General features: G+C 44.3%; 1 protein-coding gene across 1 annotated transcript; it reads left to right on the forward strand.

The window, feature by feature from the left end:
• The first annotated feature begins 566 nt into the window (after positions 1–566).
• On the forward strand, positions 567–17,702 carry LOC141998719 (zinc finger protein RFP-like). Its single transcript, XM_074971686.1, has 7 exons — positions 567–1,044; positions 3,280–3,375; positions 4,385–4,615; positions 4,932–4,954; positions 6,190–6,305; positions 16,305–16,364; positions 16,729–17,702. Exons 1-7 carry the CDS (start codon positions 592–594, stop codon positions 17,244–17,246), a joined length of 1,497 nt encoding a protein of 498 aa, XP_074827787.1. The 5' UTR covers positions 567–591; the 3' UTR covers positions 17,247–17,702.
• The last annotated feature ends 512 nt before the right edge of the window (positions 17,703–18,214 follow it).

The raw sequence follows: 18,214 nt of genomic DNA on the forward strand, positions 1-18,214 counted from the left end.
CCAGCTCCCTGGGCTGCTTCTCTGGCCCCCCTGGCTCTCGTTGCTGCAGCTCTCCCCCCAGCACAGGTCTGCTCTGTGGGCTGCTTCTGTGACTCTGCTCCCAGCTCTGACCTGCTTCCTGGGCTGCTTTTCTGGCCCCTCTGGATCTGGCACCGCTCTGCTCCCCAGCTCAGCTTGGGCCCCTGCTTTCTCCTTAGCTCAGCTCCACTCTGCCTGACCCAGGCAATTCCAACTCACACGCTGGAGGGGACCCCCCTGACTCCCTGATTAGCCTGCCCGCCCTGTCAGTCAGGCTGACCTGGAGCATTGGCCTCTCCCCATTTCCCCTGGGGACTGTCAGTCTCAGGGTCCTGATTTCCCATCGACCCTTCCCCTTTCTTTTGGCACTGGGAGTAAGCCAACCAAAAAAACCCTCACTGAGTTTTAGTAAGGGGACAGTCAGAGCTTTATTGACACATTTTCCACAAAGGCCTCCTGGGCTGTAATGTCATCAACTGGCTCCATCCAGCTCAGCAAACAGCAAAAGTGAGTGACAGGAAGAGCAACGCCCAGTTGCTGCTGTAGGCGGGGTGAGTCTCTGAGCTCAGGAAAATGAAACTTACCCAGTTACACTGCCCAGAGGGAGCCATGGCTGCAGAGAAACCGGTAGAAAGTCTCCAGGAAGAAGTGACTTGTCCCATCTGTCTGGAGTATTTCACAGAACCTGTCACTCTGGAGTGTGGGGACAATTTCTGCCGAGCCTGTGTCACCCAGTGCTGGCAGGGATCTGACACAGACTTCTCCTGCCCTCAGTGCAGAGAAACTGTGCAACAGAGAAACCTTAAGCTGAACAGGCAGCTGGCAAATGTCCTAGAAATAGTCAAACAGCTGAATTTACACAAAGCAAAAGGAGCAGGAGGGGATGGTGTGTGTGGGGAACACCAGGAGCCTCTCAAACTGTTCTGTGAAGAGGATCAAACCCCCATCTGTGTGGTGTGTGACAGATCCCAGGCTCACAGAGCTCACACTGTGGTTCTCATAGAGGAGGCTGCCCAGGAGTACAAGGTAGGGAATCATTGCCTCGTGTAAATCATTCTAACTGAATTTTAATTACAGGTTAACTTAATCATAACTTGCTGGTTTTATTTGATTGCTCCCTCCTACAGCTACTGATGTACTGCAGCATTCACTGTATGAAAAATGATATAAAAGGAAATGCTTAGGGGAATGTGGAAAAAGGCAAAAATGAAGGCATTAAAGATAAATGGTGAGATAAGGGACCTCTCAACTCATCTGAAGCTGTTAAACGACCAGTGAGGTTTAAGTCACAAGAGCTGCAGGCCAGTCTATGTGCGAGTGCTGCCTTCAGACTGGAGAAGGGGATGTTACAAGCTGTTGTTATTACTGATTTATATCACAATATTTATTTTTATTATTATTTTCATCCCAAACTCACCTGGCAGCTCAGTGACAGAGCTGGGAGTAAAACTCACATCTCCCCAGCCTCAGGCCAGGGCACTAACCACTGGTCCATGCTGCCTCCCCAGCAGCACTATGCAGTGATGAAGAGTGGCCATTAGGTGGGAAAGACTCCTTTGTAAGGGTCCCAGGCCCAGCAGGGAGATGGGGTTTCTCACTGGGATTCGGAATTCCTGTGTTGCTCCATGAGGGGTTAAACTCAGATGCCGGCCTGCACTAGACAAAGTCACTGAGCTAAACACTTTGTGGACCCCAAGCACCTTGAGGACTTCAGACAGCGCGGGTCAATGCCAAATACCATTGGGATTTGTCAGGGTTCCCTCCCACTCTGAACTCTAGGGTACAGATGTGGGGACCCGCATGAAAGACCCCCTAAGCTTATTTCTACCAGCTTAGGTTAAAACTTCCCCAAGGCACAAATTCTTTGCCCTTGGAGGATACGCTGCCACCAAGTGATTTAACAAAGAATCAGGGAAAGGACCACTTGAAGTTCCTATTCCTGCAAAATATCCTCCCAAGTCCTTACACCCCCTTTTCTGGGGAGGCTTGAGAATAACATCCTAACCAATTGGTTACAAAGTGATCACAGACCCAAACCGCTGGGTCTTAGGACAATAGAGAAATTAGTCAGGTTCTTAAAAGAAGGATTTTATTTAAAAAAGAAGGTAAAAATCACCTCTGTAAAATCAGGATGGAAAATAACTTTACAGGGTAACAAAAGATTCAAAAACACAGCAGAACTTCCTCTAGGCTTAGTTTCAAAGTTACACAAAACAGGAATAAACCTCCCTCTAGCAAAGGGAAAATTCACAAGTTGAAAACAAAAGGTAATCTAACGCACCTTGCCTTATTTACTTACTCTTTTTGTAATATCAGAGACTTGTACAGGATGGTTTATAGGAGAAGGAGTTTTCTGACCTGACGCTTCTCTGCTTCCCAAGAGAACACACAAAACAAAGCCTTCCCCTCTCCCCAAGTTTTGAAAGTATCTTCTCTCCCCATTGGTCCTTTTGGCCAGGTGCCAACCAGGTTATTTGAGCTTCTTAACCCCTTACAGGTAAGGAGGAATTCTAGGCTACCCTTAGCTGTATGGTTATGACAGGATTAGACTGGATTGCAGCAAAACTAACCCCCTGGGCAGTGCTGACCTGTGTCAGTCTGTTCTATTGTGTATGTGGGCAAGGACCAGCCAAAGTGGTTCCATTAGTCCCACAATGCAACCTTTTCAAATATCCAACAATCCGCTGTTTCTGGGGTCTTTGCTAGGAACTAAGGGGTAGCTACCCAGAGGGCATTCCCACCAAAAGGGTTCAGGACAGCACTAAGGCAAAACTCAACCGTTCTTAACACAAATCAGCACCTCTAATGGGGTTTGCACTTGCCCTTAGACCAGTTCTGTCCAGTCAGCGCCATCCCCAGGGGTTCAGGTCTGAAGCTGAATGGGATTTGGGAATCCAGCCCATATTTCTGGCTCTGATAGCTTCTGGGATTTATATCACTTTGTTAGTGAAAACTCAAAAAATAGGTTATTTCACATGGTGAAATAAAAATCCAAGGATGTGACCCCAGTTTCATGCTGGTTTAATTCAATAGAGAAACTGGGCCAAATTATTCCCAAAAGTACAAATATAAGCTACTCCCATGGTCTATTAAGGACGTTTCATTTCCTTGGTATCTCTGATATCACAAACCTACTAGGTTCTCCAGTCATCAGTAGAGTGTTTTATTGTTTATTTATTCATTTATATTTGTTTGGCGGGGAAAGATCACCCCACTCTCACCTGTAAAATCAAACCAACCAAAACATTTCTGTTTCTTCAGAAGAAATTTCAGACCCATTTGAAGACTCTGAGGAAAGAGAGAGAAAAGCTCCTGAGACTGAATGTGATTGGAAAGAAGAGAATCCAGGAATATCTGGTAGGTTCCCATTGTTATTAACCTGCAGGGACATGGTCTGGGAGGTCTCCGTGATTCTGGTGAATGTGGGATTTTGTGTGTTGTTCCATGATCACAGGATACTATGTGTGGGTGGGTGTGCACACACACATTTAGACAGAGGACCTGAAAACTCTCCCTAGAGAAAGCCATCATCTTCCTCTTCAGAATGGAAACTTTATTTCAATGAATGAATGAATTACTAGCCTTTGTGCCTTGGATGAAAAGCTTCCCAAGGTGAACTGAATGTGCCCAATTCAGTGCTGTCTGTCTGCGCCTGCAGTTCCTTGTTGAATTATTTAATTGTTTGGCTCTTTTTTTTCTCCCCATCATCTCTGTCAATGTAGTTCTCAATACAGTTGTTTGAACAACAAATTTTTTCATTCACTGGACATTTAAGGAAAAGTATCACTTTGGGGGATACCAAATACATTTTTTTCCCTAAATTTTCAGTAAATCAAAGGCTATTTTGTGTCAATGAAATGTTTCATTTCAACAAAATCCAAATGCTTTTTTTGATTATATGCATTTAAAAAAAATTGTTTAATTGTATTAAAAACAAGGAGATTTCACTTTCTTCTGAAAATGTGGAAATGAAATGTTTTGATTTTTTCAGGTTTTTTAAATCAAAACATTTGGTGAAATTGGCATAATCCATGAATGTTTGTGTCACCAAATCTGCATTTGACCTAAAAAATTTTTAGTGTGAAAAATTTTGCCCAGGTATAGTGCTGAGTCCTGCCTCCTGCTGCCCTGGATCTGGATACTCAGAGAACAATGATAGCTCAATATCCTGACCTTGCCAAACAGAGAAATGGCCCTTTAAGAGAGATGGCGCCAAATGGGAAGGTGTTAGAAAATCCTCTGCCTAGTAACCACAGGATATAGTCAAATGTCAGAAGTCTTAGAGATTGCAAAGACAGTCTCTCTGCTGCACACGCAGGACCTCAGACTCTCCATGTACCTGCCCTGCCTTTTTTTTTTTTAACAGAAACAAACACAAACCAAGAGGCAGAAGATTGTGTCTGAATTTCAGCAACTGCGGCAGTTCCTGGGGGAACAAGAGCGACTCCTGCTGGCCCAGCTAGAAAAGCTGGACAAGGAGGTTGTAAAGATACAGAATGAAAGTATCACCAAATGCTCTGAGGAGATTTCCTGTCTCAGTGAGTTGATCATTGAGATGGAGGGGAAGTGTCAGAAGCAAGGGAGTGAATTCCTGCAGGTGAGACTGAGTTAAATATATCTCAGATCCCAATACTGGGACAGGACAGCTCTTGAATCATGGGTACTAGAGTCCAGCAATTAGAGATCTCAATATAACTCAGTGCATGCAGTGCAGAAATGTCAGTATCTATTGCTCTTTGAAGAGTTACAGATTCAGATATAAGAGATGGAAAAGCCCCATTAGCTCAGCCAATGAATGGCTCTGAGGCCAGGGCAGGGGTCTCCTTTTCCCATGTGTACAAAATCCTATTCCTGGGATCCCCAGCATCTGCCATGTGGATCTAAGATTCTTTTTCTCGTTCTCTCCCCTCTAGGATGTCAGAAGCACCTTGAGCAGGTACTGCGGCTCCTTCTCACTTCCCTTCACACTTCACAATGCTGGGAATGTGCTGGGAGACCATGTTAAAACATCATCTTGGCAGGGCTCCAGTGCAAAATGTGTGGGGCAGGTCACATTTTGGATACAAATCTCTCTGATTAATTTAATCCTGAGGTTCTCATCATTTTATAGATGAATCTGGCATTGTCCACTCTATGGAAAAGATTATTAACCTAAAATATTTCCTAGAGATGTCACCTCCCTGGAGGGCTGGCTATCTCTGGATTCTGGGGTGGAATCTGGGCCTTTCACCTCTAGAGCATTGGCAACAATCCTACCCAGGTCAGCAGTGATCAAGGATCTTTCCTACCTGAAGGCCCCTGTGGAGACCTGTCGTGTGCCATGAGATAGGGTGGGGGGAGTTGGTGAGTCCATCTAGTTTCCACTTGACAGATGTCTACAATACTACGCCTACCAGGCTGGATGCCAAGGAGTGAATTGGCCATGGAGACTTAACTCTCATAGATTCATAGATACTAAGGTCAGAAGGGACCATTATGATCATCTAGTCTGACCTTCTGCACAACGCAGGCCACAGAATCTCACCCACCCACTCCTGCGAAAAACCTCTCACCTATGTCTGAGCTATTGAAGTCCTGAAATCGTGGTTTAAAGACTTCAAGGAGCAGAGAATCCTCCAGCAAGTGACCCGTGCCGCATGCTGCAGAGGAAGGTGAAAACCCCCCAGAGCCTCTTCCAATCTGCCCTGGAGGAAAATTCCTTCCCGACCCCAAATATGGCGATCAGCTAAACCCTGAGCATATGGGCAAGATTCACCAGCCAGATACTACAGAAAATTCTTTCCTGGATAACTCAGATCCCACCCCATCTAACATCCCATCACAGGCCATTAGGCCTATTTACCATGAATAATTAAAGACCAAAATCATGTTATCCCATCATACCATCTCCTCCATAAACTTATCGAGTTTAATCTTAAAGCCAGATAGATCTTTTGCCCCCACTGCTTCTCTCCTTTTAACCCTAAAGCTGGTGTCTCCAGGCCAGAGTTGGACAACATTCATAGGACTTTTGGGGAGAAGGTTGCACTGCCATGGTCTATCCTGCACCTGCTCTGTGGCTGGCAGAAGTAGAGGAATTTTAATGCCAGGCCCATTAGAGCAGCATCTTTTACAAGCCAAAATTATAATAAGTTACTAAACGAAATATAACAAGAGATTGTTTTTCTCCAGGTGTGAGAAGGCGAAGTTCCAGCAGCCAGTGGAGATTTCTCCTGAATTGGAAAAGAGCCTGAGTGATTTCTCCCAGAAAACTATTGCTCTAATGGAGACGCTGAGGAAGGTCAAAGGTACTGAGATGAGATCAAGGAGAGAAAATCAGGATGAGTCTCTGAGCATGTGGGAAGAGATGTGCTCTGTCCGAATGGTTCATAATTAGTTTATGTAGCTATTTAATACATATTGGAAAGTAGACATATACTAGGAATTAATTTGTAAACACCTAGAGAATAATAGGTTATAAGGAATAGTCAGCATGGATTTGTCAAGAACAAACTATGCCAAACCAACCTAGTTTCCTTCTTTGACAGTATAGCCCAGTTCTTTAGTGGTAACTGCTTATATTTTCTATTAATTCTAATTTAAAGAGCTGGGGGATTGCAGTAGGATTCTAGTCCCAGAATCAGGCACAACGGAATTAAGGTTATTAAGTCTGATTGGGAATCCCGGTGTGCACAATGGAGACACTCACACTGAGGGCAAAGCAAAGCTTTAACTACTTCTATTAGCACAATTAGTAAAGACAAAAGAGATCTATACCACATACAAAGACAGCAAAATACAGAGATAAGATGAAATATTGTATGATTCCTCACACAAATGCTCATTTACTCACATACTCTCATCCTTGGGAATCTAGTGGTAAGGTTATAGGCCTCAAAGCCTCACGCTAACTTAGTTATGCCACATGCTAACTGCTTAAGACAATATATTACAGGATACAGTCCTCTAGGTTCCCTGCATTACTGCAAAGTAAAAATAAAATGCTGAAGCTGGCCATGGGCTATAAGTCCTCCTTTTGATGGGGTGATTGCACATGAACCCTATCACATATATTATGATGTAGATGGTTGATTACCTGAGGGGGAGGTTCTGGTGCCAGTCTGTCTCCTGTTATTGAGGTTAAAGGACCTGAAGGATTGATTCTGGCTGTGTAGTTATAAATGCAGCATATGGATGCTCCGGTACCAGATATGTCCCTGTTGTAGGTCCCATGCTTACACTTTGGCTTGATTCATCCTCTTTAATCCCCCTAGGTTGTTGTTGGGTCACTTGACCCTTTGTACTTAATCTCCTGATTTTACACTGCATGCACCCGAATACAATGAATATAATCCTATTGCAATGCCTGGGATGATAACCCATCCTTTTAACTCAATTTTTGTTCGTAATGGTGCTGCTAGGATTTCATCACCTCTTTAATCAAGTGGGTAAAAGATTGCTCAGCCTCATTGAAATTATTGATAATTTGTATGAGGTGTGTCTTTTTGATCCACTAAATGTTTCAAGTGTAAATTCAGTGGGGGAATATAAACAAGAAATGTTGGTGTGCTTTGGACAATTAGGTCTTGATAGGTTGGGTCAGATATAATAATAGTGGTGCTTTCAAATGCAGAAATCACTATGTGCCCTATTAAAGTATGTTGTTTTTGGGTAAAACAGAAATTTGGCTCTGTGACCTGACACTCCAATTGAGATACTTTCGATGGCTGGTTACTACACAATACTGGCCATTTCCATCATAGATCACCCTCTCCATCCATGTCTTCCATTTGGTCAGTCTGACCTGGCACAAAGATGTGATAGGTTCTATAGATGATCCTCTCCCTGCAGTCCACACAGGACAGTATCCACCTCAAACATATCCCATCTACAAATGTAGTGATGGCCCTTTTCTGAGCAACAGGCCATCTGTGGGATCTTCCAGGTTTGGCTTTCTGTGTGATTGCCCACCAAAGGAGGAATGTTGATGTGTTCCCTATAGATGTTGTCTTTGAGATGTTGCCAGGATGGGCAGGGCTGGTGTCTCTAGTTTCTATTTGCCAGAAGCTGGGAATGGGCGACATGGGATGGATCACTTGATGATTGCCTGTTCTGTTCATTCTCTCTGAGGCACCTGCCATTAGCCACTGTCGGAAGACAGGATGCTGGGCTAGATGGGCCTTTGGTCTGACCCAGTATAGCTGCTCTTATGTTCTCTTATGTTCTTATGAAATGACTTAAGGGATGGACAACAGCCAAATGGCTGTACACATCCTTATCTGGGTCGAGCACAGGCAAGGAGACTGTGAATGAGATGTACAAGGACTCTGCTATGGAACAATACTAGTTAAATAATGAGTGTCTTGACTGGTGTGTGGTGTCACAGATCCTATATGCCACATTGCTAAAGCTGGCTGTATGGGCTATAACAGTGTTACTGGTCCAGGGGCTGGGGGAAAGCTTTAGATATGTTGTACCATGCTTTTAGTCAGCTTTTTGACACAGTCCCACATTATGTTCTCATAAGCAAACTAGGGAAATTGGATCTAGATGAAATTACTATAAAATGGGTGCAAACCTGGTTTGAAATCCATAATCAACTAGTAGTTATCAGTGATTCATTGCCAAGCTGTAAGGGTGTGTCTAGTGGGGTACCACAGGGATCAGAACTGTGTGTGGTACTAATCAATATTTTCATTAATTACTTGGATAATGGAGTAGAGAGTATGTTGGGCTTAGGGATAAATGGTCATTTAGGGTTTGTCTACACTACACAGTTTTGTCAACCAATTTATGCCAACAATCAAAAACTGGTATAATTACATTGCTTCTGCATATTCACACAATGCTCCTTCTGTCAGCGGAGCGTGTCCACAGTTGGTGCTCTAGCATCGACAGTGGGAGCAGTGACTGTGGATATCTCTCCCACTGTGCTACTCGCCACTTCCTGCAGCTAGATGTTGTGGGAAGGTGGAGTGGATCACAGTGCATCATGGGTGCAGGATCAATGTTCCATGACATGGTTTTTTCCTTCCCATCATTCCATGGGATTCCGGCTGTGTTTCACTCCACTTTTTAATGGCCCGTGTTTACTGTGTGCCTGCCATGTCGGAAAAGATGGATCCTGCCCTGCTGTGTATTGTTGCGGTCACTGTTATGGACATATCGCGGATGGTCATGCAGTATATCATGAACTCCCAATCTGAACAGGAATCAGAATTGCTTGACCTGCTGTGTGCCATGGAAGGAAACAACACCAGATTACTTTTGGCATTCATGGAATAGCTGCACATGGTGGACCATCACATTTGAGCTCGGGAAACAAACACAGAGTGGTGGGGTTGCATCATTATGCAGGTCTGGGATCATGAGCAGTGGCTGCAGAACTTTCAGATGTGGAAAGCCACCTTCCTGGAGCTGTGTGTGGAGCTCACCCCAGTACTGCAGTGCAAGGACACCAAAATGAGAGTTGCCATCTTGGTGGAGAAGCGCATGGCAATTGCTGTGTGGAAGCTGGCAACTCCAGACTGCTACCGGCCAGTCACGAATCAGTTTGGAGTCGGGAAGTCCACCATTGGGGCTGCGTTAACGCAAGTGTGCAGGGCCATTAATCACATCCTGGTTCAAAGGACTGTGACTGTAGGCAACGCGAGTGAAATAGTGAATGGCTTTGCGGCAATGGGATTCCCTAACTGTGGTGGGGTGATAGATGGCACACATATTCCAATTTTGGCACTGGACCAACTTGTGACAGAATACATCAATAGAATGGGGTACTTCTTTATAGTTTTGCGTCCTTGTCTGGGGAGGCACTCTGCTGGTGTGTAGGGGGTTTCTGTGAAGGCCACATCTTCAGGAGCACAACAAACAATAAACAGAAGCATGATTGTTAGTTCACACATAGCATTGAATCATTATAGTAAAATACACCACTTTTTACATACAAATCACTTTCTCACTGTCCCCAGGCAAGCACACATCTATGTGAGCACCCTAATCATGGTGAGTTTGGCCAGAGGAGAGGTGCTCAAGATGGGGCAAAGGGTCTAGGTGACTTTTTAGGGGATCACTGCAGCTGACTAGGAAGAATATTGTAAATTCTGCCACCATTTTCCACAGGCAGGAGTAATTGAAACCGATATCTCATTCCTGAGGGTAAGGAAGGATGCAAGGGAGCATCTCCTGCATGCATGCAACTTCAGACTGGGTCCCTATGCTGCTCGCCTGTGTGCTGCTTTGGTTCCTGCACAAGTGATTGTCGATTGGCATGGGAAAGTTTCCTACAACGGGGGAAGGAATAAAGCAGCTCTGCCATGGAACCTTGGGCAGAGGATTGGCAAGTACCTCCAAGAAAATTCCTAGAGATCTCTGTGGAGGATTCCCATGAAATCTCGATGTGCATAAACATAGTTCTGCTGCAGTGCTTAGCTGCACAGGGGAAAGTGGAGCACATGCAAACACAGCTAGTCTTGTACATTTCTATCCCTTCACCCACTTCTAGACTATACAGAGCAAAGGACAGCTCTACCTCATATAACCGAGCAGTATCAACTCAAAAAGATCACTTACCAAAGCTCTCCTCTCCTGTATCATGCATGCCAGAGCCAGACTGCTGGGACTTGCTAGACCCCTCCTGAGTGGAAAAGAGGTCCTGACTCGCTGCACCACTGGACGACCCTGCTGTGTGCTCCACATTGTCTTCCAATTCAAACTCCTTGTCCACAACTTCGTCCTTGGGGTTGAGTCTACTGTCCGCTGCCTGCAGCCCCGCTAAAGTATCCGCAAGGCTCTTGACGGTGGAGATGGGGTCACTGCCAAAGATGGCGGCCAGCTCCTTATAGAAGCAGCAGGTCTTTGGCGTAACACCAGAGCAACGGTTTGCCTCCCTTGCCTTCTGGTACGCCTGCCTCAGCTCCTTTATCTTCACTCAGCACTGATGAGTGTCCTGTTCATACCCCTTTTCCAGTAAGCCATGAGACATCTGCCCATAGGTATCGAAGTTCCTATAGCTGGAGTGCAGCTGGGACTGCACAGCCTCCTCTCCCCATAGTACCAGCAGATCCAACAACTGCGGGGTACTCTGAGTGGGAGAATGTTTGCTGCGTGGAGCCACCATGGTCAGCTGGGGAGATGATATGTGAGCTCTTCATGCCGAGGAAACAGGAAGTGGAATTTCAAAAATTCCCTGGCCTTTAAAGGGTGTGTACCTGGGTACAGGGCAGCGGAGTTCAAACTGCTGACCAGATCAGTCAGGATGGGCATTTTGGGACACCTTCTAGAGGCCATTTCCAGCAACGTAACCAAGCGTTGTGTGTACACTAACACTTTCTTGATATAACTTTGTTGCAGAAAGCTCTATGCCTCTTGTCGAGGTGGTTTTATTTTGTTGGCAAAGCAGGAGAGTTTTGTTGGCAGAAAGAACATTGCAGTGTGTACACCTCCACTGTTTTGTCAATGAAACCTGACTTTTGCCGACAAAATTATGTAGTGTAGACAAGGCTTTACACTAAAAATCACAATATATTCAGGTTGCTTCTAGTCCCAAGAGATCAGTCACTTCCCCCAGATCAGCTGGTACCCTTGATCTTACACCAAAGACAATTCCTGTAGCCAATCCTATAATAAACTATCTAAAGGTTTATTAACTACAAAAAAGAAATATGATAGTTATTTACAGGTTAAAGCAAGCAAATATACACACAAATGAATTACCAGCTAAGATTCCTAAAGATGACAGAGATGTAATAATCTGTCAATTCAAAATGTCTTTTAGGGCAGACGCAGGGGTAGCCCCTGGCGATCTCTGTCTTCATTTAATGTCTCTGGCCTGTGAGAGTCCAAAGAGCAAAGAGATGACAAATCTTCTTGTGACCCTGTTTTTTCTTTTACATTTGGCTTACCAGTCCATGAGAAGAGCTTCCTTGCATGGGGCATTTCCAAGGTGTGATAGGGCCATTCACCAGTCCTTTGTATTGTGATGTTTCTTAATGTCAAATTTAATCTTGATAGCTCTCCTTAAAGGGGCGGGGGGAAGGGGGGAGGGGAGGGGGGAAGTTCCCATGCTTGGGTTTACAAGTTCAGAGCAAACATTTTCAAAGTTGTAAAGCAAAACTGACATATTTCCTTATAGCATGGAATACAAGCATTACAAGGGAGATTAATGCATGCTGCAATTTATAAGCATTTCATAGAGTCTAAGTATTAAATACATTCATATAAGACTAATATGTATTTTGAACAAAACTAATGTACATGTGAGCTGGTTTGTTTCCAGCTATGAGTTTGTCGGTGCTTAGCTCATGCCTACAGCCTTGGTCAGAGCTGGCACTTGGTCTGCCAATGTCATAAAAGGTGGATGACCTAGTTAAAGATGTGTCTCTCATACTCTGCACCTTTGCAAAGCTGGATAGGGGTGTAAACCAGGGACCTCTTGGTGCCAACAGGCAGATGGCACAGGGGGTGCAGAGGGTTTTGCAGAGATCCTCTGGGTCAGATATAGGAATTGTAGTTAACCGAAGGGTGGCATGTGAGGTCTCTACCAAGAGCCCATTGGTTGCCATAATCATTGCAAAATATATGTCCAGACACTGTTTAAGTAGTTATATGTCTCTTCTGAAAATTGTGTTCTTAAGGATTTGGGATTAGGGTGGGTCACTAGGAGGTGATTTAGCTCAAGAATATTCCTTTCAAACAAGAGGTTATAGATACTTATTTCTCTGTCTGGTCATGGGTGCTTTGGGTATTGTATGTTTCACAATGGAGCCTGTTTGCCTACTCTGCCAAATGCTCATCAAAAGAAATCTTCAAGAGCAAAATTTTACAGAAAGGAATAAAGAGCAGGCAGGGGTCCTGTTTACAAGTAAAGACAATGAATTGTTGGGATATATCTGGGCATGACCTACATCGGAAATGTTCCTTCCACTGGGGGAGTAACAGATACATATCTCTATCCAGATATTTGGGTGTTCTATATTGTGTGCTCACACTATAGGCCTATTTGCATAGTGAGCCAGATGCTGTTTAAGAGATTTTGAAATCTACAAGAAAGGAAAATACAGGAAAAAACAACCAGTAGGAGGGTGTCTTCTTTAGGAATAAGGACAATGGATTGTCCTAATATATCTGTGTGTGGAAGCAGACTAGCAGCATGTTTGCCTCAGGAATGAAGGATCACAGTCAACCTGGCTGTAAATTGCTGCACGGATTTTTGGGTGAGCAATACTTAATTAGATAGGAGAGTACCTTGTTAATTGAGACTGGGCTCTAGAGTGTGTGTTATGATTTTGTTTTAAATTAGGGCTCTCAATTGTAGTTAACTCAAGCAATTAATGCAAAACAAATTAACTAAATTAAAAAAATTAGTCACAATTAATGGCAGTTTTAATTGCACTGCTAAACAATAATAGAATACCAATTTAAATTTATCATAAATTGGATGTTTTCGATGTTTTAAAATATATTGATTTAAATTACAACACAGAATTCAAAGTGTACAGTGCTCACTTTATATTATTTTTATTACAAATATTTGCACTGTAACAAAGATAAACAAAAGAAATAGTATTTTCAATTCCTTTCAAGTACTGGAGTGCAATCTCTTTATTGTCAAAATGCAACTTATAAATGTAGAATATTTTGTTACATAACTGCACTCAAAAACAAAACAATGTAAAACTTTAGAGCCTACAAGTCCACTAAGTCCTACTTCTTGTTCAGCCAATCGCTGAATGCTGCCCACTTCTTATTTACAATGTCACCTGAAAGTGAGAACAGGCATTTTCATGGCACTGTTGTAGCGGGCATTGCAAGGTATTTTTGTGCCAGATATGTTAAATATTTGTATGCCCCTTCATGCTTCGACTTGTAGATTGCAAATTGTACAGTGCAAATATTGGTAATAAAAATAATAATTAGGGCTGCCAATTAATAACAGTTAATGCATGTGATTAACTCAAAAGAGCTCAACACTTTTTTTAACGTGCATTAATTGCATACTAGGGTGCCGTGCTTAGGGGGTGCTGCTGCATGCCTCCAGGGCGGGGGTGCCCCTCCCCGCATCACCCTTCTCCACTGCTGCTCCTCCCTCCCACCCATGGAGCCACGCCAGACCAAGCTACTCCAGACTAGGAACCTGGCTTCACTCTTCTTCACAGAGTGGAAGGGGTGGGGTGGGGGGCTGATGTCGGGGTTCCCCTTGCCCCCACCCATGTACCTGGTTACTGCTGAGCTGGGGTCGGGGAACAGGGGGAGCCTGTCTGCTGCTGCTGCCAGCTCAGGAATGAGTGCGGTTGACAGGAGCTGCTGTTGGCTGAAAAAGTGCTCAGGCTTCTGAGTGCTCTGCTTAAAGAGACAACGCTTCCCCAGCGCGTGCGCGCACGCGCGCACACACACACACACACTTCCCCCAAAGAGCAAAACTATTTAAATAAATGGTATTCTATTATTGTTTAACAGTGCAATTAAAACTGCGATTAATCACAACTTTTTAAAATCTCGTGATTAATCACAATTAATGCTTTTTAGTCATTTGACAGCCCTATTTTAAATGTAACCATTTGTTTCCAATACTACTTGCTATGACTTGAATCTTGATTCTTTGTTAAATAAAAGTATACGGTGCTTGTTTTCAATATAAAAATAGCTAAGTGCCTTGTGTCAAGCAGCACAGTGACCTGAAGTGTAACGGCTAAACTGGTGTGCACTGTTTCTTTAGAAGCAGCGAATCTGTGAACACTACGAGTGTCCGGTGAACCAGGGGATGGACGCTCCAGGGAGATGCTTGCAGGGTTTGAGGGTTGGAATGAGCCAATCACTAACGTGAAATGAGACTGCAGGGCCTGCGGGGCCCAGAGGGCAGTGCTTGTGTTGCCTATGGTCAATGGAGTTGGGAGCTGGCCCCAGGCAGGCGCAGATATGGCTTCTCATGGTAAGGCACGTGGCAGTGAAGTGCTCACAACCCTGGGTACACCTGGGAAATATCACAAGAGGCCAGTGGCACAAGGGTGCAACTGTGCCAGGACCTCAGGACTTCTCTGTCATGTGCCAGGCCTGTACTGGCCTCTGTAACCATTGAATAGGGGCATTGCCAGCAGATCAAGGGACGTGATTGTTCCCCTCTATTTGACATTGGTGAGGCCTCATCTGGAGTACTGTGTCCAGTTTTGGGCCCCACACTACAAGAAGGATGTGGAAAAATTGGAAAACATCCTGCGGAGGGCAAGAAAAATGATTAGGGGACTGGAACACATGACTTATGCGGAGACGCTGAGGGAACTGGGATTGTTTAGTTTGCGGAAGAGAAGAATGAGGGGGGATTTGATAGCAGCCTTCAACTACCTGAAAGGGGGTTCCAAAGAGGATGGATCTAGACTGTTCTCAGTGGTAGCAGATGACAGAACGAGGAGTAATGGTCTCAACTTGCAGTGGGGGAGGTTTACGTTGGATATTAGGAAAAACTTATTCACTAGGAGGGTGGTGAAACACTGGAATGCGTTACCTAGGGAGTTGGTGGAATCTCCTTCCTTAGAAGTTTTTAAGGTCAGGCTTGACAAAGCCCTGGCTGGGATGATTTAGTTGGGGATTGGTCCTGCTCTGGGCAGGGGGTTGGACTAGATGACCTCCTGAGGTCCCTTCCAACCCTGATATTCTATGATTCGATGATACTATGAATAGGGAGATCAAAAACTGCCCCCTTCTATCCCTTTGCCAGTGCAGGCATGAGTCTGGCCCATTGAGCCAAACCTCTTCCAGCCTTAATTTCCAAATCTATACAATGTTTTTGTTGTTGTTTGTATTTCAGTCAATGGACAACAAGGACAACATTGTTCTGAGCTCTGTACAGATGCTGAGCAAACAGACCCAAAGAGCTTACAGCTCAGGGCCCTGATCCTGCAAACCCTTAACATTCTATTAATGGCAAAGGGCCCAAAGTAGATAAAATTATAGTCACGCTAAAGTCCTTGCAGGATCTCGGTCTAGGTCATGACAAAATGCAATAGGAGAATAAGACAAATCAACCAAGGGTTGGAGAGGGAGGATGAGAGAACAGTAAACAACTCTTAGAAATTGTACCTCCTAGGATGGTTGAGAGACTTAATGGATATTGATTCCATTGCTGTGAAATGCCTGAATGAAAGAGAAAATAGAAGGTTTCAGACTCGTTTGTATTAAAGACCTGTGTGTGTCTCTGTCCCTCTCTGTCTGTTTCTCTGTCACAATTAAAACACAGTCATGTGAATTAAGAGTGGGGATGTTGTTATAAATATCACAACATAAAATCTCACTGATTTTATCTTTTCTCCCTGTAGACACTCTGCCAGTTGAACTGGAGGAAAAAAAAGAGAATACTCTAGGATCACACAGACAGGGTGAGATTTCAAGGTGGAGATTATTTTTCAGTTATGAGAAAATTCCCATGAAAATGTTTTCTTGAACTTGTAGCTAAGCCAATGCTGACCATGACACAACCAGTCCTAAAAATAAAAACATTACTAAGACGCGCTCAAGTTGAAGTCAGACAAACAATCCAACACCAACCTTAACGCTGAGTTCATGCCCACAGCAATGAACGGAAACATTCTCACTATCATCCAAACACCCTTAACTCTGACCCTGGGATTTTGATAGATATCCATACACATTATATATATTAAATTCATAGGAATGAGTGGACAGGCCACTCACCTCAGGGCTGATCTCTGGCTCTAATACTCTGCTTCCTTCTCTTCTCAGTGAATGTGACTCTGGATCCAGACACGGCTCATCCCCAACTCCTCCTCTCTGAGGGTCAGAAAAGTGTCAGACGGGGAGACAAATGGCACAGACTGCCCAACAATCCCAAGAGATTTGATACCCTGGAGTGCGTGCTGGGCTGTGAGGGATTCACATCTGGGAGATACTACTGGGAGGTGGAGGTGGGAGGTGAAATAATCTGGGCTGTGGGGGTTGCCAGAGAGTCTGTGAGGAGGAAGGGATTGTTCTGCTTTAACCCTGATTGGGGGATCTGGGCTATGGAGCAGTGGTGGGGTGAGTTCCAGGCTCTCACCTCCCCTAAAACTCCTCTGCCCCTGAGCTGGGTCCCCAGGAGGATCCGGGTTTGTCTGGACTATGAACAGGGGCTGGTGACATTTCTGGATGCTGATAATGATGCCCCAATCTTCACTTTCCCACCGGCTTCCTTCAGTGGGGAGAGAATCCACCCCTGGCTTTGGGTTCAGAGTGAACAATCACAGCTCAGACTGTGTCCCTGACACTTGGGGAAAACATCCCTTCTAAAGACCCTGAAATCAACTTCTCTAGCCTCAGACACCCTAATTTCTATGACCCTGGAGAACGCTTGTCTTCCTGAAAGCCTTCTACCATACAATCAGTTTGTATGACCCATAAGGCTTGATGGGGCCTCTGAATTGTTAAAGTATAAAGACCAAGATGCTACTGAAATGGAGAAACCAACCGCATTGCTCCAAGAATTGTGCAACCTGTTTGTCACTGGCCTGTGTGATCCTTGAGGAGTGTACCTGACTGTAGGGGTCAGAGACTGTCAGATAGGAGCTCAGAGAGTGGGAGAATGAAAGTGAAAGAAAGTGACAAGGAGAGACATGAGCCAGGGTGACAGACGGACTGGGAGATGCTACTGAACGTGATGGTGTCATTCATTACGTAATCCATCTATTTAATTCACTGGTTCATGAAAAGTGGAGCCATTTTAATGCCTTGAAAAAGTGATTTTTGCAAATGTTGCACTTTTTCTCTGTTCTGACCTTACATAATCACTCCCTAAGTGATTGAAGCCCTCATTTTTTTGTTAACTGAACATTTTTAATAAATATAAAGCTTTTTTCTGCTTGGTGTTTTCCACTCTTTTGAGGGAGCGAGGAGGTGCAGAGGATTTGATTCGCCACGGACCAAAACACAAGTTAAGACTAAGGTGGGGTACACTTTATGGTGCAAGTTGAATGGTTTAATTAAGGGGCTGTAGAGCTACCACCCTCCATAAAATGACCTACATATGAACTTGGAAGTGCATTGAAACCCATGTGAATATATATCTTCCTTCTAAAAATGGTACTCTTTAAAAGAGTCTGAAATAGAGCTTGTGAGGCTATTTTGGGGTTATTTGGTCAAGGGGTTCCCAAAACATACCCCCAAATACTCTGCTTTTATCATTTTCAGATTTTTATAACACTTTGTTTTAGATTTAGGTATAGCAGATTTAAAT

The sequence above is a fragment of the Natator depressus genome, chromosome 14, assembly GCF_965152275.1.
Source record: "Natator depressus isolate rNatDep1 chromosome 14, rNatDep2.hap1, whole genome shotgun sequence".
Taxonomy (NCBI): domain Eukaryota; kingdom Metazoa; phylum Chordata; order Testudines; family Cheloniidae; genus Natator; species Natator depressus.